Source organism: Filicampus tigris, chromosome 4, assembly GCF_054856515.1.
Source record: "Filicampus tigris isolate MCC_2025a chromosome 4, RoL_Ftig_1.0, whole genome shotgun sequence".
Lineage (NCBI taxonomy): Eukaryota > Metazoa > Chordata > Actinopteri > Syngnathiformes > Syngnathidae > Filicampus > Filicampus tigris.
Genome location: NC_141220.1, coordinates 28,013,035 through 28,032,214, shown reverse-complemented (window position 1 = coordinate 28,032,214; position 19,180 = coordinate 28,013,035). Strand labels below are relative to the sequence as shown.

The 19,180-nt window shown below is 42.0% G+C and overlaps 1 protein-coding gene across 1 annotated transcript; it reads left to right on the top strand.

Moving 5' to 3' along the window:
* Positions 1–2,792: 2,792 nt before the first annotated feature.
* On the top strand, positions 2,793–17,477 carry oaz2a (ornithine decarboxylase antizyme 2a). The gene is made up of 5 exons (XM_086029392.1): positions 2,793–3,025; positions 11,714–11,862; positions 13,562–13,734; positions 14,445–14,530; positions 15,470–17,477. Exons 2-5 carry the CDS (start codon positions 11,824–11,826, stop codon positions 15,601–15,603), a joined length of 432 nt encoding a protein of 143 aa, XP_085885518.1. The 5' UTR covers positions 2,793–3,025; positions 11,714–11,823; the 3' UTR covers positions 15,604–17,477.
* Positions 17,478–19,180: the final 1,703 nt, after the last annotated feature.

The following is a 19,180-nucleotide window of genomic DNA, read 5'->3' as shown; positions in this document are numbered from 1 at the left end:
ATTATGTGCGCTAGCTACTTTACGGTGGCCGCTAACTCCACAACAATCAGTAGTTTGCCACATTGTGAACTATTCTTCAAAAATCAGTCTTTAAGCTGTTTTTGTGCTATTCCCAGGTGAAGTTAACTGCAAAGTTAAACATGGAATTAAAATAATTACACATTTGACCAAACCACACAACTATGGCTTATAAAGGTCCACTAGGTTAATGCTAGCACATAATGGCAAACACCATCGACGGGCTAACAAAACAAGCGTCGATTTTGCGGTCGTTATGAACTTTTAAACAAATGGAATTTCAACACAAACACGAGCAACACGAGCAGACAGCGCATACAACAATACTCACATATTAGCACTTAGTTTGACTTTATTGACATGTCAAATATTTGAATATTTACCATCACAAGGGCAATTTGAAGTTTACCACACAAAAAGGTGAAAGAAACACCCCATAAAGCTACTTTCAGCTTATTAAGTGGGCACTCAAGACATTGAAATACATACCATTATAAAACAAAATAACCCCCCCCCCAAAAAACACAGACAGAGTAATACTTTGCAGAAGCCAAAACAAACAGGACATCCATCCCAATCACACAAATTGTCAGTGATTACGTTTTTAGTTTCCTCTTGAAAATAAGCAAACGTTTGAATTCTTTACATGCTATTTTATATTGCCGGTTCATCCAGAATTTTATAGTATTTATTTATATATTTCATAATATGTTTATACAAAGAGAATCACTGTCGTGGCACTTTTTTTTAAAAATGAAAAACACATTTAAAACATTTTTGTTGGTGGTTTTTGGGGGTGCTGGAACGGCCGCATCAAATGGCATTTGTAATCATTTTTGGAAATAAAATGAAAACCTGGGGATCAATAAAAGCTATCTTGTCTTATCTTTTCTCATCTTTCATCAATGTATCTCATCTTCTTGTTGACGCGCCTCCAAGGAGGTTTCATGAGCTGTTCCGTCACATCTCTGGAATATTCCTCAGTTCCCCTCAAATGCGCCCCCCTGCCATGACTGCCGTCACCTGCAGCCAGCTTCGTCTGGCAAGCAGCTCTGGCATCGCATCACTAACGTGCCAGGATCAAGTAGCCGGCCTTGCTATCTTGTTACTGATCGGATCATCTGTTTGGCACGAGCACTCTTTTCCGTTCCACCTTACATAACGCACGGCGCTGCTATGGTTGCTTGTTTGGGCCCCTGGACAATTTGTAATTTGTAAGGGCCCTCTCAAGCTAAATAGAGATCCTGTTCTCTGTTTGAGGAAGAGTGTCGGTCTCATGATGTAACATTTCAAATGGAAAACAATCTGATGACCCAACAACACTGCTTTACTTTAAAGTTTGCGGTTCGAAATGTGTAAGTTGCTCTACAAAAATAGTCGAGCGTCTGTAGGTGCAACACCTTTATCAGGCGGTAAAATAATCCTGGCGCGCAAAGAAAAAAGCTGCAGAAATGTAGGTCCATCCCTCGGGGCAAGGTAAATTCACAATAGGAATACTCACACGATAGCATGTTATGAATGCAAGTACTGGGCGGAGCATATACGCACACACAAACACACACACGAAAATTGAAGCCATGTGAAGGGTTGCTCGGCTTGCAGTTGAATCTACAAATCAAAGCAAAAGTTTCATTTTACAAAATCGTCATGTGATGGCTTAAAAACGATGCTTGGGAGCTAAATGAGCGACGGGGCTATTTTTAAATGAGGCCTCAAAATGGACATGGAATGCTCCCCTTTTTTTTTTTTTTTTGGAGGCAGTAAAACAGCAGGATTCCTCCCAGCCAATGGACCATAAATTGAAAAGTAAATCTTAATATATGAAAGTTAAAAGTATAAAACATAAAACAGGAATCATTGACACGCCAATGGTAATCAATTTTAGGCATCGTCATAATGGACGTGTGTGTATTGTATCGTTTCTCTATCTAATTGTAATCACATCATTCTGTTTTATTATACGTCCGAGTGAAAACAAGCCTGGTAAAATCATCTGTGTTATCCACATGGCAAGCCAGGACAAAGCTGGTGACAAAGTGTTTCTTGCTACGCTGCACATTTTTTACTCCTGCACTGGCTGGCTATGTTGCCACAGGCTGCGTAAAGCCTGCCGCATACATTGCATGGTGTCACCGTGTCATATGACCTCGGATGCATGTCGCTCATGTACTTGGCAGCATGTGTGTGTGCCACTTACTCGAGTGGGAACGTGTGGCCACTTGTTGCTGAAATAATGTCACCTTATCCACTGACAACAACAACCGTATGGCACAGTCGAACGGCAGTCGTTTTATAAATACATACATATTGTTACATAAATGTGTCTTCGACTGGGTCAACCAAAAGTGAGCATTACTAACCTTTGTAAAGGCGGCCATCTCATTAGTTTTGTTTACGTCTACATAATATTGGCAATACATTTTGCCAATTGTATATAAAGTCGTATATTTTAGGTTAACTTTGTGCAGGGTTGGGCAACGCTTATCCGTCTATTTTACTGTGAGGATAAAGAAGTTTGGAGTTTGCATAATGGTCGAATGGATCTATCAAATACCGTAATTACCTGTATGATGAACTGAATTTTAAATAAACCTATCAAACGATTTTGCCTACACAATCTGTCCCTTAAAAACAATTTAAAAACGAATTTTTAAAAGTGTAGTTTGAAGTTTTTAGCCCTTAGTTTTTTTTTTCCACAGCGTGATGGAGTTTGTAGGGGCGGAGTCACCCACAATGCACCGCGGCGGCTCCTTGATATAAATACCGCGTGTGCCTCTTCACCAGCAGTCTGTTGGCAACTGCCAAGTGATGTTCACTTTTCTTCCGCCTGGATTACAACAAACACGAAGCACACGACAGCAAATTTTGGGGGCTTCGCAGTCGATTCGCTGGACGCAAAGTTTTTATGCCAAACCCTTTTGCTCCAAATAAAAGATTTTTTTTTCCTTTTAAAACAAGGACCGTAAGAAGCTGTCGTCGAGGCTGTCATGTTGAACGCAGACGAAAGGTAGGAAGTGACTCGTAGTCATGTCAGCACTTTTTTTTTGGTTGTGAGTTTTTCTTCCCCATTCCGAGGCCAAACTTTGTGTCATGTCTTCGCCGCTGAGGGGAAGACTATTACTAAAAAAAAAAAAAGAAAACAAGGCTGACGACATGCGTGCCATGTAATGTTTGGAGACATATGTCGCGACTTCCTCTTCATGTTGAGCACCTGGAATGTTCCATCATGTCTCCGTAAAGAGCTTTTCCTTCACAGACGCGCTTTTTGTTGAATGCACGACCCTTTGATGGTATGATGTTTTACACTCATGACATTTGGCCTAAACAAACATGGAGCATACGTCGGTCCCAATTTGCAATTCCAATGTATTCAAATAAACTGAATTGGCGAAAGTGCTCACACTGTAACGGTAAAATACAATGTAATAACTAGTAGAAGTATTGATGAAAGTCCTTTATTTCAGTAAAAGTACAACTCAGAAATGTACTTGTGTACAAAATTTAAATAAATGTTTACTGTCAGTTATGGACAATATCATTTTTGATAACATAAAAAAAACCTTTGCACACAAAATATTTTACGTGTTTTATCGTGTTTCATACTTTTGATAGCGAGAAGAAACTGTCACGAATCATTCTTTTAGCCGACAACCTAAAAAACATTTGACGTAAATAAGGCCGTGGACGGGGAAAATCTTGCTTCTCCCGACTCTGTTGCGACATCGTCCTTAATGGTTGCTTTGGGGAAAATCCTTACATCCCCTAAACCACTATTTTTTTTTGGAGTTATTAAACACTGCAGTTAAATTGTCGAAATAAATATCCAAGTAAAGTGCAGTTGCATGAAATATCTGCTTTTGATGCAGTAACCTCCCACCCATGCTAATAAAAAAAATATCCATAGGTTGATTCTAAAGCACATTTGAAACAACCCTTGTGCTCTTAAAGTGTGCGTGATACAAATGAATGAATGATGCAACACATTTAAATGAGATGGAATCAAAGTAAAGTGCAAGTACAAGTGTGAAAATAAGACATACTATTCTTGATAATGAAAAAAACAACCCATTTTACTAGCTGTTTAGTCTTTCCATTTTTGTTGCCACTTTTATGTGATTGAAACAGCTGTCTATCATGTTTATATGTCTGATTCTTGGAGAATGTTCTGTTTATTATTATTTTTGCTGCACTGCATTCTTACTGGGAGTTTTTAATACTGTGGACCAACCTATTTGCGCGGGATAGAGACTCGGCCGGCCCACAAATTGCAAGACACTAATTGAAATGGAAAAAAACTACTTGTTGTGCTTGGGGCTAACTAGTACCTACTGGCCCGTTTTTTTTTTGTTTTTTTTTTGGGCCAATCCACATAAATCAAGAGCAAAAAGGTATCCGTGTTTGCCTGTGTCTTTTTTATTTTTATTTTTTTTTGTCTTGCACTCTCCTTTTTTTTTTTTTCTTCGACTGGAGAAAATCCACCTCAGAGGCGGCTCGTCATATTGTGCCCTGTTTAGAAGTCCTCTCAACAAACAAAGGAGCAGCTAATTACCGGTGACAGCCAGTATTAGCGGTTATTGAAACCTCGACTTTTTAAAACCACGGTTTCAAGTTCTAACCGAGCCAGATTTCGAATACGGTGGTATCCGTTGTTGTTTATAGCAGCCATTTTTGTTTTGGTCTTCATTTTAGTCTTGCTACTACCAATTAAATCTGCCGCTTGTTAATTAAAGTGCTGCTTGTGGTGATGTGAGTTGCGGGAGCTGCCAACATCGTATTTCAAGTTTGCGCACTCAAGTCAAAGCAAAGTCGGGTCACTCGTGTCTCAAAACACCACTGGAGTTGTTTTTCGCATGACTCGTCTGCGCCGTTTCGTTTTGTTGCTCCTCTATTTGAGTTTGAATATCGGTTGTTTCTGGATTTAGATTTAACTTCCACAATGACAATGCTAGTTTCGTCAGCCATCTTTGGTATTTTGCATTATTTGTTTGGGTTAAGATAGCAGACTTTCATTAGATGAAATTATGGTTTGATTGGTTCAATGCAAAACGTGAACCTCTTTGTTTTCACATTTAGTTTTACAGTCATGATAGGTTGGCAAATTAGCACAATAGATGGTATTTTTAGGCTTGGCGATGATGCCATAGCCTTCGGCTTTCAAAATCACGTGTTGTGTGCCAGCCTAATTAGAAAGTTAAACGAGTGTCGTTATTAATGAGCTCTGCGCTTTCATCGTGGTTGCGTCGGCATACGGAGACTTGAGAATCTCAACATTGTCTTTTGCAGTGCGAGGCGGGCAAACATTATTTTGAGCCCGCTTGTGACTTTGCCGTGTGACACGTTGGTGACTTTCGCTCACTTGTGCTCCTGTCTGCAAAAAAAAAAAAAAAAAAAGGCAAACCAAGTGGCCGACATCTGGCCTGCTTGTATAACAACCTCCCTTTGCAGTCGGCGTCAATGGACTCGACGTACGTGTGCTCATTCACACTCAGACGCTTTGACTGTTTTCCTCGCTATTGTTTTCCGGAAGCTTCTGGATGTGAGCGGCGGCGGTCAGAATTTCCGTCAATTTCATGTCAAGCGCCTTTTAGCTCGATGCCAACAAGGCCGAGCGACGATCGGCGCCATGTAGCAACTTGAATTATTGTCAGCATCTGCAGATGTCAGCCGAGAGTTCCCCCACATTGAAAGCTGTTCCCCCACCTTGATGCGTACCCCGATGCACGGGCGGTGACGTGATTCGAGGACGGTTCGATTCTCAAGTGGAACGATTCGACTGGATTCGCAGCGGTGCGGCTCAGTTCGAGAGGCTATGATGAATTTTGAGTTGTCGTCTCGCACGCTTATGAATGAACTTGTCAGGACTGTAAATGTGGACTTTCCTTCGACGATTTAGCTCTGTGATAAAAGATGCGCATCTCGATTTGTCTTTTCAAGTGGATGACGCACCCGCGTCTTTGCAATCTACACCGATTTTCCAAATTCAAATCAGTTTTTGTCGCAGCTCTATTTTTGATCAATCTGTCAAGAAGACCCACAGAATAATTGTGTTCGATTGTTACAATAAAAGCACAGAAACTACTAAACGAACTAGAAGACTCTCTTCTTTCATCACTTTTTCTCGCTTTTCCCATTCACAATTTTGAGAGAAGCCTTTTGATGGCCAAGTGGTTTGACAAATGCACATCTCCGAAAGAAGCTGTGAGCGCTGCTGACTCACCCCATGACCCCAATTGAGCTTCGTTGCCTTTTTTTTCCCCCCATGGTGCTCGTCATTCACTCCGTGAACCGCATCATTTCTCATGATCATAACACTTTTTTTGTTGATGCCATGTCCGACTTGCTGTCGTTTTTCTCCCTCATAATTGATGCGACGAGCTGTGATTCATCTCCTCGTCTTTATCCTCTACTCAAAAGCCGTGCTGATCGCAAATCCAGAATGATGCAGCGTCGCCATCTGCGGGGAACTTGAATTTCCCGGACCAGCTGGGCCAGACGCTTTTCCATACCTGTAGTTGGAAAAACATCCTTATGATTGCACTCTATTGGATCGGAGTGTTTGCTGGCCGCTTTCACGTGTTGCACTGTAACAAAAGCCTTTCACACTCTGTGACAAGTGTTCTCGATTCGTATGCTCAGCCTTTTGTTTCGACTGTTGTTGCTCGCAGACCAGTTTCATATTTGAGCGCTGATCTCCCCACACGGTTTTTCGACACACCCTGTGATGTAACGCGCACTAGTGCGTGTGGGCTGTCAATAACAATAACAAAGTCAGCTGAACAGCAGAACCTGCGCTTTGGGGCGGGGCCAGCAATGCTCGTCTTCTACTTTTAGACTTGCTTTTGAAAGGGCCGCGCTGGCTTACTTGCAGCGTCAGCTTGTAAAGCGCCACGTGGGCCGCTTTTGTATTCGAACCCCCAACGTCCCTGGCTAGCGAAGAAATGTAGCACAAAGTCAATGTTTTGCTGCTGTTGGGTGTTTGATTTGCGTTGAGGATGCATCGGTCTGTCTGCTTTTAGCGCACTTGAAGTGATCCCCCCGTTCTTATCTCCCTTATTTCAACACGCAGCCCTGCCAAACTTGCACAAGTCAACTTGTCAAACATTGACAGTTGATGTTTGAGCCACTGGCCTTGACATTGCTTCAAACAAATCAGCATTTTGAAGGCTTCCTAAAATTCAGAAATGGGCCAACGTGTTCGCCCTGGCGCAAATTGCAGCACGACCTCCCCGCAGCGTTTTGCAACGTCGGCAGTACAAGGCAGTTTTCACTTGGCACGTGCCTAATTATAATTTTTGTATTTTTTTTTTTTTTCGTCAGCATCTGCGCTTTTTCGTCAGCCATGTGGAGTGCACCGTGGCTCTTTACTAGGTCTGGCTTTGTTTTCCTCAAATATGTTGGCACGTGTCTCAATTTTCAGGAAATCTCAAATCTCTTTTCATTGTTTTGCCGACGATGTACAGATATATATTTTGTGAACTCAAATGAGACTAAAATTGAAGTAATTGTCTGTCAAACCCAACCATGCCATTGAACTTGATGTTCCTCACAGTTTCTGTAAAAAAAAAAGAAAAAAAAAAAGAAAAAGAAATCTTAGCGTCATGATTGAGTTAATTTAAACTAGAAAAGCAACTCACCGCAGTGGCAAAGCAAGCTTCTTTCATCTGCGACTGATGGCCAAAGTGAAATCTTACTTGCCTTCTGACCAGATGGGAAAACTCATTCATATATTTATTATTGTTGTTGTTTTTTTGTCAGTGTTATATTTTAATATGTACAGCTCTTTGGGCAGTGTTGACTGTATTTTAAATGAGCGCTCTAAATAAACCGAATATATTAAGGCAGCCATTCTTTCGTCTTTACTTAACACTCAGAAATGTGGCGTTTTACGGTACCGGGGCGTACATTTGATTGTATAACGCAGTTCCTTGAAGTTGGAGCATCTGCTCGAAACGAGGCTCGTGAATAGCAAAGGACTTCAAACGCAGCATCCTCGCTCCTCAGCCTCTTCCGGCGCACCTTCGACCTCCTGCGCTCGGCTTTCATTCGCCTTGTCGGACACCGACTTGTTCCTAAGCGGGCCATTGTGTTGTTCGAATGTTTTCCGCTCTTCTCTGGGGATGTTTTGTTCCCCGTGTGTCTCTTGGCTGTCCTCCAAACACCTCGACGTTTATCCCTTTTTTTTTTTTTTTTTTTTTTTTTGTTCTCTTCTTTTCAAAAACAACTCATCTGATTCTCGTCCAAGCGACGCCAGGAAGGGCCGTGTTCCAACCGGCCCGTTTTGCACGCCTTGTTGCGCTTCCCATCATCTTGAAATGTCTTTACTCCTCGCGTGTGTCGCTTGACCTTCTTAAAAACATAACCTATATTCTGTTTTTAGGATGACCTCGTCAACTATTCAGTTTTGGGGGGGAGTGGGGGTGGCGAGGCCGTTTTAAATGTCACAGTGTTGCCTTTCACAACAAGCTGGCACTTCCATCATGTTCAGCCAGTGGGGGGGGAAAAAAAAAAAAAAAAAAAAAAGACAAGCCGCTCTTGTTGGCAGACGTCGTCTTTATCGCTTCCTCCATCTGTGTCCTGCCCGTCTCTTTTCCCCGTGATTCTTATCTGATTAGTTAGTCTGCGGCGCTTCAACGTCATCGTTGATCACCGTCTTCACTGTTTCCTTCTCGATTCCATTCAAATACGGTAGCGTACGAGGCCCAAGTGTTCATCAAAAGCAAAGCCGAGCTTTAAACCCTTTAAAAATTGTTGCAATCCAATTTGAACATCAACACAAATACAGCGGGTCCTTGAGATATACGCACGTGTACTTTTTGAGATGCAAGCACAAGCAGTCATGTTTATTTGTATTTTATTTTGGTCTTCCAACTAAAATTTGACATGAGTTCTGTGTATAGTGGCAGTGAATTCTTCACTTCACAACAAGAAGCGCTTTGGTAGATGAACAATTCTTCCCCAAAAAGTCTTCAAGCTGTTTGTCACTCCCAATTCCAAGTTCACTGTCAAACGAAACATCAAAGCAAAGACGTACACGTGTGGTATTTGATACAACCGCACAACACCGTCCCATTTTTGTTCTAGTTAGTTACATCATGACTCAATGTTTGTATAAAGTATAGGGCTGAAACGAGTCCTCCAGTAATTCGGGTACCTCTTTAAAAAAAAAAAAAAAAAAATGCTTGAGGCGCTAACCACAGCAACAAATGTTCATGCTATACAGTGAAAAGGACAACTTCAAAATAAACCTTACCTCAGCCTCACCAAATAATAGATGGACATCAGTGGCTCGGGATGCTTTTATTTTGAAGTTGTTCCCGGCAGCATGTCGCCGCGTGACAGCCAACTTGACTCGTCTTCCAGACCGTATTTGGGGCATTTATGTTGTGTCACAACACATATCGTGTTGCCACGGACGTCAACAACACGACGTCGCCCTGGAAAAACGTTCAATCGCTAATAAATGACTTAATTACGCTGACACTGTTTTTGTATGGCGCCCGTTGCAAGCATTTCGCGGCGGCTTCAGCGCTTGCAGCTAGCAGTGCTCAATGGCTGGCGAGAGCCGTCTGATTACTTTGCCCCCGTGTAGCTGGCACGCTCGCTCTGAATCGTCACGGGTGAGCAGTCAGGTCAGCGGGAAACTTCGGGCCTGGCAAAAAAACAAAGGTTGTGTGGCTGCGCATGATGTCCAACGTCAACGTTCCCCAGCAAACGAGTCCGTCGGGCAGCTGTTTGACAGCCTCACATTTCAATAGTTTTGCTGCCATGTCAGACCGACTTGGCCCCAACACGTCAATCTCGCGTCTCTTGACGCCAAGTGCGTTGCCAAAAAGCCCGGCGGGTTTTTTTCAGAGGTGTCATCTCCATCATGTGCTTGTTGCGGGTGCTCCGCCTCACTGAAGACAATCCACCAGTCACTGATGAGCGCAACGGTGCTTGACTGAGATGCACAAGAATTGATATGGACCTGAATTTCAAGTTCAGCCCAAAGTTTGCAATGTTTTTTTCTTTTTTCTTTCTGGTTTTGTGATAACAACAAAAGGAGACTTTTGGGCCCTTTCGCACTGCACTTAGCGTAACGCATTGCACCATAGAGCAACACTTTCATTAGCCGGGTTTACATGGATACTTTTTTTTTGTCATTTGGAATGAAATAATTCCAAATGAAGCTCTCTGGTCACCTGTTGTGACGTGACTATTCCGATGGGCCGTTTTCTTGCTCCACCCCGTTAATCGTATCAGCCGCGTGACACGCGGAGATCGATGTAGACATCAGGTGATCTATCAAGATGGAGTTAATTCATCTAGTTAGCACAGTATTTGCAATTTGTTTGTTTTAGCACTTATCAAAGCAGCATCTTTCTTAAAAAAAAAAAAAAAGTCACCGCTACTTTAAACCAGTTCTCGCGTCACAGACGAGCTCTGGTCACACAGTTTAGTGTTTAGTTTGTTTTTCTGTCCCCGTGGCACCTATCCCCGGCGATTTAAGATCCACTATTTGCATTTGTGCTCTTTCTGAAATTCCTTCAAATGCCACAAGACCCCACCAAAGCCCAGGACGAGGAGCCAAGTTTAGCCTGGGTTGTTACGGAGAGTCTTGACTAGAGATGGACCGATATGCTTTTTTCAAGGCCAATACCAATACCGATTATTAGTTGTTAAGGAGGCTGAGAGCCGATATTCATTTTCAGTGAAAAGGAAAATATTGGCATGAAAAATGTACTCTCAACTTTGTAACGCCTTTAAGCATGTTTATTGAACAATGTTTCAGGTTTGCATAATGGCGATTTTTTTTATTTATTTATTTATTTTTGATTTTTAAAAAAATCATTATTCCCAAAAAAAATTGACGGTATACATCTCCTGTTAAAATTCTAACAAAAGGTTCAGGAGGCACCCAGGATTGTCAACATGTCTTAAAAAGGGTAAAGGAAAACTTAAACAATAGCTCCATGTTTTCTACAGTAAATGAAAATTTCCAAATGACAGAAATGCTAAACTTTCACATATCTCTGTTTTGATATCCACAGTTTTAAATGGATTTATAATCGACCAGCAGAGTTTTAAAAAAGGCTGATGCCGATATTCGTCAAAAAGCCAAATATCGGTGCCAATAATCGCAATATTTGGCCGATAATCGATCTATCCCTAATCTTAACACATTTACAGATGCACTTGGTGCATTTTTTTTTTTTTTTTTGCAAAATCATTGTCTGCAAACAGTTTGTTTTAAGGGCAATGTTGAGAGGTGTGATTAGTTGATCAAATTAACTGCTAATTTTGTTTGACAATCACTGAATCTTTTAGGTATCTCAATTTAAAATTGTCCAAAGCACTGTTAAAAAAAAAAAAAAAAAAAAGCTCAATGATTATTATTTTTGTAATACTTTCTAGAAATGTAGGCCACTTGTGTTTGCTGCACGGAAAGACTAAATTGTCACTTTGAAACCTTTACCACATGTGGCCTTTTGTAAAAAAAATAAGCTCTTGGATGACGTTTTCTTTGCATTGCCGTGAGTTTCCTTTTCCTACAACACTTTTGCTCTTCAGCTTGGCACTGCTTATAATCTTTTTGGTCACATTGGGCAAACAAATCAGTATGACATTTGGTCAGGAAAGGCCCACTCATCCAAGTACGTCTTCCCTTGACGGTGACTCACCAGCGCCTCCTGCTGCTCTCTGTGTGTCTGCGCAGTTCCTGGTTAGCGGGCTCGCGGCTGCCCGGCTCCATTCCTCAGCCACCGGGGCCTCAGTGGTGCTCCTGATGCCCCTCACCCACAGCTGAAGATCCCGGGTGGGCGAGGGATGGTCAGGGATCACTCTCTCGGCGTGCTGCTACACAAGGTGAGCGCAGCGCGTTCGGCGGTCATCGCATACTTTCATCAAATGTGTCAATAATTCGATGGGCGTTGTGTTGCTCGTTGTGGCGCCTACAGACCCAACTTGTTGATTTGGTGATGAATCGCACAAGACGCTCACAACTAGGCTGCAATATTAGTCGTTTTTTGGAAGGGAATAAATCGTTTAACACCGGACGCAGAGGATTCAAATGAAAAGTCCTTGGTTCACAAAATGTTTGTATCAAGTGTTGAGAGGTTTGAAATTTCCATAGGAGTTAATATATGGTAAATAGAAATTGGTGGTTATTTAATACGGGTGTGCATCTCTCTACCCAAAACGATTCGATACGATTCAAGGGTGTACCTTTTTTTTTTTTTTTTTTTTAAATGTACCAATTCGATATGGTATGGCTGTAGCTTCTGTCATGTTTATCAACTCATTCACTGCCAGACATTTTCAGACCCTCTTTTACCCAAAGGTTTGAAAAAAACAAAAAAAACATAAGTTCCTGGGACTGAATGGCTGGACTGTGAAAAGACAAATTCAATAGCAGTGAATGAGTTAACATGTGAAAGCTCTGCCAAGCCCAAACTGTCCAATTGAAAGAAACCTCAAATCATCAGCAACGTCAAGCCAATTCATATCTGATGTACATCTCTCATGAAAGACCATTTCATTCGGTTTGTCAAATCGAAATAGATTTTCGGATTCAAATAATTTTTAGTTATCATTTTTCAAGCATAAATATAATCCTTTTTTGGGGGGGGGCCACGAACAGGCATCCATGAAAAATAAATGCTTCTCCTTAGTAACATTTAAGGCTTGACTTTATGGTAATTTTGTTCAAATTGTTATTAATTTTTTTAAATTCCAAGCGTAGAAGAACTTGACTTTGAACTTTCCCTTGTACCATTTTTTTTTGACAGCATTCAAACATTCTCTTATCTTGATCTGCGGCCAATTTTGTGTCTCGGTTGATTTATTGTCATTGAATTATTCAAGCTAAATGTACGTAAGCAATTTCAGGCGCGACCAAATGCAAGCTGCGGTGCGCCAACACGTGTGCCTCGTCGCACCCCGGACATGTGACCGTTCCCGGGGATCAGCCACGGCGGGATCAGACAGATAACTGACTCATTGTCCTCCCCGTGGAGCTTATTGGCTTCATCAGATATAAAATATGAAAGTGAGCCATCAATTTGAAAGGCAAAAAGGGAAAAAAAAATGCGTCATCAGGCCAGACAATGATACAAACTTAAGGGCAAATTCAATTTGCACACTGCTGTGTATATTTTTCTAATTCCTCAAGACATGCAGTGAATGTAATTACTGCTGTGCCTATGTGGAGCTCTGTTGCTAACCAAAACAGCATCACTGGCGCACAAAAGCAAGCCCCTAAATGAGTGGTTCTCAAACTTTTTACACCAGGTACCACTTTTGTATCTAAAAGCTAAAGATGGACCTAAATGTGCAAAAGCAAAACAGTTTTTAAGATTGAATGCGTAATGTGTTGAGGCTACAAGTTAAAGACGACTAAACTGTAATTGGGCAGCGATTATTTGCTCCCACACCTTTTGGGAATCATTGAATGAATGCCCATTGAATCTGTGCCGCGAACCAAAACAGCAGCACCTACTGAGTTTTGGCGCCAACAGACGCTTGCCATGTCATGCCTGACTGAATGTCGCGGTTGCGCCTCCAGGACGGCAAGTTGACGGTGACGCAGGCGACGGAGGTGAACGGGAAGCCCTCGGTGCTGCGCTTCCACTACCAGCTGAGCGAGCGCCGCTCGGCCTTCTGGGATACGGCCTTGTCGGACGATAGCCTCTTCCTGGAGATTCCTGCCGGGCCGCTGGTCGAGGGCAGCAAAGAGGGGTGAGCCTCAGTCGCGCTCGCAACATTTCTTGCCCGCAAATTGAGAAGTCCAGAACGAACGAAGGCGGAACCGACTTCTCGTAATGATGTGGTTCAGCGAGTGTCAAAAGTCTTCAAACGAATCGAGTTACGGTGGCCTGAACTTTTTTATCAATCCAATAAAGTACTTTTTAGCCACAGTGCAGTGGTTTTACTTTTGACTTGAATCTTTTCAAACTGTGTGCTTTTGAAATTTAACAATGCGGTTTTGGTTGTTCTATATTCAAGCACAGTGGTAGTGTTCCAATTTCATAATACAAGAATATAAAAGAGACTTTTTCGGCAATAAAACCGTCCTTGTTTTTGATGGCCACTTAGGCTTACTAGCTACTGTATTTTAATGTTGCTCATTACGGTGCTACTTGGAGAGCCAAGTATTTTTTTTTTTTTTTTTTTGAGGTGGTGGTACTTGGTGTAAAGAGCTTGATACCCACCGACGTAGTGAGCACACGCACACACGAGCCGCGGCGACTGCAGAGCCGGCCGGCCGGCCGCCCGCCCAATCAGACATCGGCTGCGCCACTTAGCACCGCAATATTATATAAAGAGTCAGCGGCTCCTCTTATGTAAAAGGAGGGAGACTGCGTCATCAGCAGCACCTCTCACTTCGCCCCCCTCCCCCCCCGCGCGCCCCTCGTCGTCCACTGACGGACTGTGTGTGACATCCTCAGGCTTACCGCTCTGCTGGAGTTTGCCGAGGACAAGCTGAAGGTGAACTCTGTCTTCCTGTGGTTCTGCAAAGGCCGAGAGGATCAACGTAAGATTTTTTTTTTGTTATATATATATATATATTTTTTTTTTTTTTAACTACACCAAAAGTAGCTCGTCAGCACCTAGCTTGACAACTGGGGGGGGGAATGGCTGCTCAATCCACAAACCTGGCGATTGACCCTCACACAACACGTCGTGAAACGGTCCAAAATGGCCGCATACAGGATTTGTCATTGTTTTGATACTTAATCGGCTTAAACATTTTCTGAAAATCACATGCCGTTGATGTTGGCACTTTTTGACTAATCGAATGATCGAATGCTGGGAAATTAATTGTAACCGATCTGTTCTTGAGCGCGGCCATTTTGTCACTACTGTCGGCTGAAAATGACAACACAGCCCCTCGGGGCTCGGATGACGACCAATCGCGGCTCAGCTTCGGAAAACAGGTGAGCTGTGATTGGTCGTTTATGTGATGTCATCTTCAGTCGACAGAAGTGACAAAATGGCTGCCGCTAAAAACGGGTGGATTAACTCTTATTCCATAAACGCAATATTTATCAGAATGCCCTGTTTCAACTCACGGGCTTGCATAGAACATACTCTTGGGGGAAAAAAAAAAAAAAAAAAAAAAGTTTTATTCATTTTTTTTAAACTTAAACATTTTTGAGGTATTAACAATTGTGTCATTACAGTTCTCAAACTGTTTTCAACACTTGAATTTGGATAATCATTTGTAAAAATAACAGACCAATGTGGGGACTGAGCAATGTTACTCATTTTGTGTAAATTGGACCAAATTTTTTTTGGGGCCCGTCACCGGGATGCTTTCTTGATCTCGAACCCCAAACAGCGGTTGCCATACGGCGCACGTCTGCGGGGGTCCACTGTACTGACATGCCTTAAATCCCCTCAACTCAATCCCACCTGTGCTTGATATAATCCAAGCAGACCCACTCAAGGTGTTCTTGTTGACTCCCACTAGTGTCCCTCATCAAGACGTTCCACTACATGGGCTTCGAGATGGTGAAGCCGGGGGACCCCTCGGTTCCGGCCCGGCCCGACTTGGCCTTCATGCTTTACTCTCTGGACATCGCCAGCAGCTCGGATGAGGACTGAGCCCACGCTGTCCATCCCCCACCCACCCTCCACCCCCACTCACGTTTTCCTCTTGCCTTTGGGATCGAGGCGCTTTTTTAAAAAATTCTTCTGTCTGTAAGACTGAGAACCAAGTGGCTTGAAACTAAAGTATCAGATGCCAGCTTTTTCCTCCCCCGTTTTCAATTTTTTATTTTTTTTTTCTCTTGGCGCCTTCGACGACAGAACGTTGAGAAAGAGACAACTTTTTCAAGATGTTCATACGTACCTCCCCTCATGTTTTAGAAGAAACTTGTTTTTGAAGAAGTTTGTGGCGGTCACGGCCAAGGATCGGCCCAGGTCACGCTCCAACAAAACGTCGCGGCACTCGCAAGTCACTGACCGCTCTTGGTGCGTCGACGTCAACGGCGGTGCGTCGGACAGACTTGAACAAACTGTCGGCTTGCGGGTTGCAACCACAGTGTCACTTGACCTTCATGCGCCATTCCGCCACGCGCCGCTCGTACTGGTTCATCGGACGTCAGTGGCTCTTCTAGTTTATTGACATCAACATGGATGAAGGGTCAGCGGATGAGTTGTTGCGCTTCCTCACAAGTCATTGGCTGCTCTTGTTTGACATCAAGAAGGCTTTGCTCTATGAACCATTACAATGTTTTTTTTTTACATTTTTTTATTTTTAAGTATTGTTTATCATTTAATCCACCATTCCTGTACATGTCAAGCATTCTCATCCATTAGAAGTCATTGGCCGGTCTATTTCGTCACCATCGAGGATTGCGGGCCACTGTAGTGTACACCCCCCCCCCCCCCCACACACACACACAGAAAATTATAATCATTTAACAAATGCACATTTAAGACATTGGCCAGTCTAATCGATCAACATAAAAACAAGTTCCGGCGTATTTTACTGTCACCGTGTAGACTTGACAATGGAATAACGTGTCTGTAGTCTGTGACATTGAACTTTAAGACACCATTGCGTTGCGGTCTGTCAATCGGAAGTCGTCGGCCGATCTAGTGCGACATGAACGACGATCGCCGACCAATGAAACTGTTACAACTGTTTTTAAATTTGATTCATGATTCAACATGATGTTGATTTAAAAACAAAACAAAAACATTTACTTTACGTTAACTCATAACAGTAAATCCTAGGTAACAGAGAAAGCTGGCCAAATCCTCAGCTGGTCTTGTTAAGTCATTGGCCGGTCTAGTTTGATATCATCAAAGTTGCTGGGTCAATAAAACTGTTGATGTAGATTAAAAAAAAAAAAAAAAAAAAAAAAAAAAAAATTTTTTATAGCTATCAGAAGTTATTGGCCCGTCTAATTATTGGACACTTTGTCAGTGAATGCCATGTCGACAAAGCCGAGTTGCCTCACGTGGCAACGTCGCGTTTGCTCCTTTTAAATCTTATCGACCAATGTGGTCTTCTTTTGTCCCCCCCCCCTCCCTCCCAGGTTGGGATGTGCGTGCAGAAAGACGACTTCAGGGTATTACGATCATATGCAAATAGTTTAACGTTGCAGACACGTACAGCTCCTGTTTTTCTTTTTTTCTAACTCAGCACTTTGAACTCTGCCAAAGAAGCTTCTGTCTTGGCTTGGGGGGCGCGGCGGCGTCTTATGTTTCGAAACGTCTTCCAGGGCTAATCGATATTATGCATTTTCTCTCCAAAATCTATTTTCTATGTATGTATATTTCTCTATAATGGCATAGTTGAGGTATTTATTGTTTTTTTGTTTTTTTTTGTTTGTTGGTTTCCCGGTGACAGTTAGCTTCCACTGGCGGACAATCCACAATTGTACACTGTTGACGAACTCGGTTCTCGCGGCGGGAAAAATAATTGTAAATAAAGAAAAACAACAAACAAAAAGTGTTTGAAAACGTTATGTTTTGGTGTGTGGTGTTTTCATCAAGAAGGTCAAAGAGCTACCAGCAAAATTCTGTGGCATACTACATTAAAAAAAGAAGCTCTTGTGTTGAGCAGAACTAAGCAGCACTGCAAATAGGCCTGATGGCTAAGATAAAAAAAATTAAATTAAAAGACCCGTAAAAAGTGGCAAGACTTTTAATTTGCTAATGTCACTCAAATTATGATTTCACTCTTTTAATGACATTTTCATTGTAAAATCACAGCATTTTTTTCCACGTAGGCTATTATTGATTGATTGGCTTGATATTTTATTCAGCTAATTTCTCATGGCAACTTTTTTCTTGTAAATTGTCCTAATTTTTTTTCATGTATTTTGGCATTTCCTCAAATTCAAAACATTCTCACAGTTGTAAGACAATTCTTTGAATAAGGCAGTTCTCATACGATGACAAATACATTTTTGTAATCTGACTTGTATTGAAATTTTCTACTGTAATATGTTTTACTTTATTCCTGTAATGCCAATCTCTGAAAAATCACAAATCCTTCATAAATTGACTATCCTTTGCATTTTCTTATAAAATCACAATTTTCAACAGTCCTTATTTGAAAAAACAACTATTACTACTTTATTCTCATATTACCGGTACTCATTCTAATTTTAAATGTCAATTTTCTGGTATTGTGTCAAGGATATTGCCACGTGGGCCCGGGGACACTTAAGAAAACCACTGTCCTTTAAAACAGTTAGTCACAACATTGACAAATGAAAGTAAAACTCTACCGCACAAAGTGAAAGCCAAATAACAACACTCAAAAAGCGCCGCCGGCTGTCTTCTCTGGACCCGAGATCATCTGAAATGGACTGAGGCAAATTGGGAAAAGTGTGCTGTGGTCTGACGAGTCCACAATTGTTTTAGGAAATCATGGACGGTGTATCCTCCGGGCCGAAGAGGGAAAAGAACCATTTGGATTGTTATTACTGTAAAATGGTTTTGTAAAATCCTTGTACACATTTTTGTTTTTTTTTTACCTTTTACACAATGCCCCAACTTCATTGGAGTTGGAGTTTGAATTCTGTTCTGGTGCTAGATTTTTTTTTTTTTTTTTGTTGTATGTATTGTATTTTTTGTGTTTTTAACTCATTCACTGCAATTGATGAATTTACTTGTCTTTTCACAGTTCAGCCATTCAATCCCAAGAATTTTGTTATTTTTTTTTCAATTGTTTTCAAACGTCTGAAAATGTCTGGCAGTGAATGAGTTAAATGGGAAGTGTTTGACTGCTGACTCATGAGTTAATCCCCAAACTGCTTCACCTTTTCAATCAACATTCTCTTCCCAGCGAGTAAATGTGTCCGGCTAATTCGGTATCGCATCTCTCCTACTGAGAAATGCCACAAAATTGGCTGCGTCGAAAGCGGACTGACGTGAACCACGGACGCCTTCAAACTGTGTCATTTTGTTAATCCCTCGCCGCCCTCCTCCTTCTTGCGGCCTTAATCTCATTACGTTTATGTAAAGTCAGCTCACATGAAGAGAGGATGATTGATGTCCGCAACCATTCGCACTTCTCAGAAAGCGTGCCCTCACGTCTGCAAACATGCGGCGCGCGTCAAGCGCTTTCAAATAAAAGCCTCATTCTTATCATCTGCTTTTTAAAAGCACGCTGGGGCCTTGAGACATTGAATGAGCGCTTTTTAGATGACGGGACTGACTT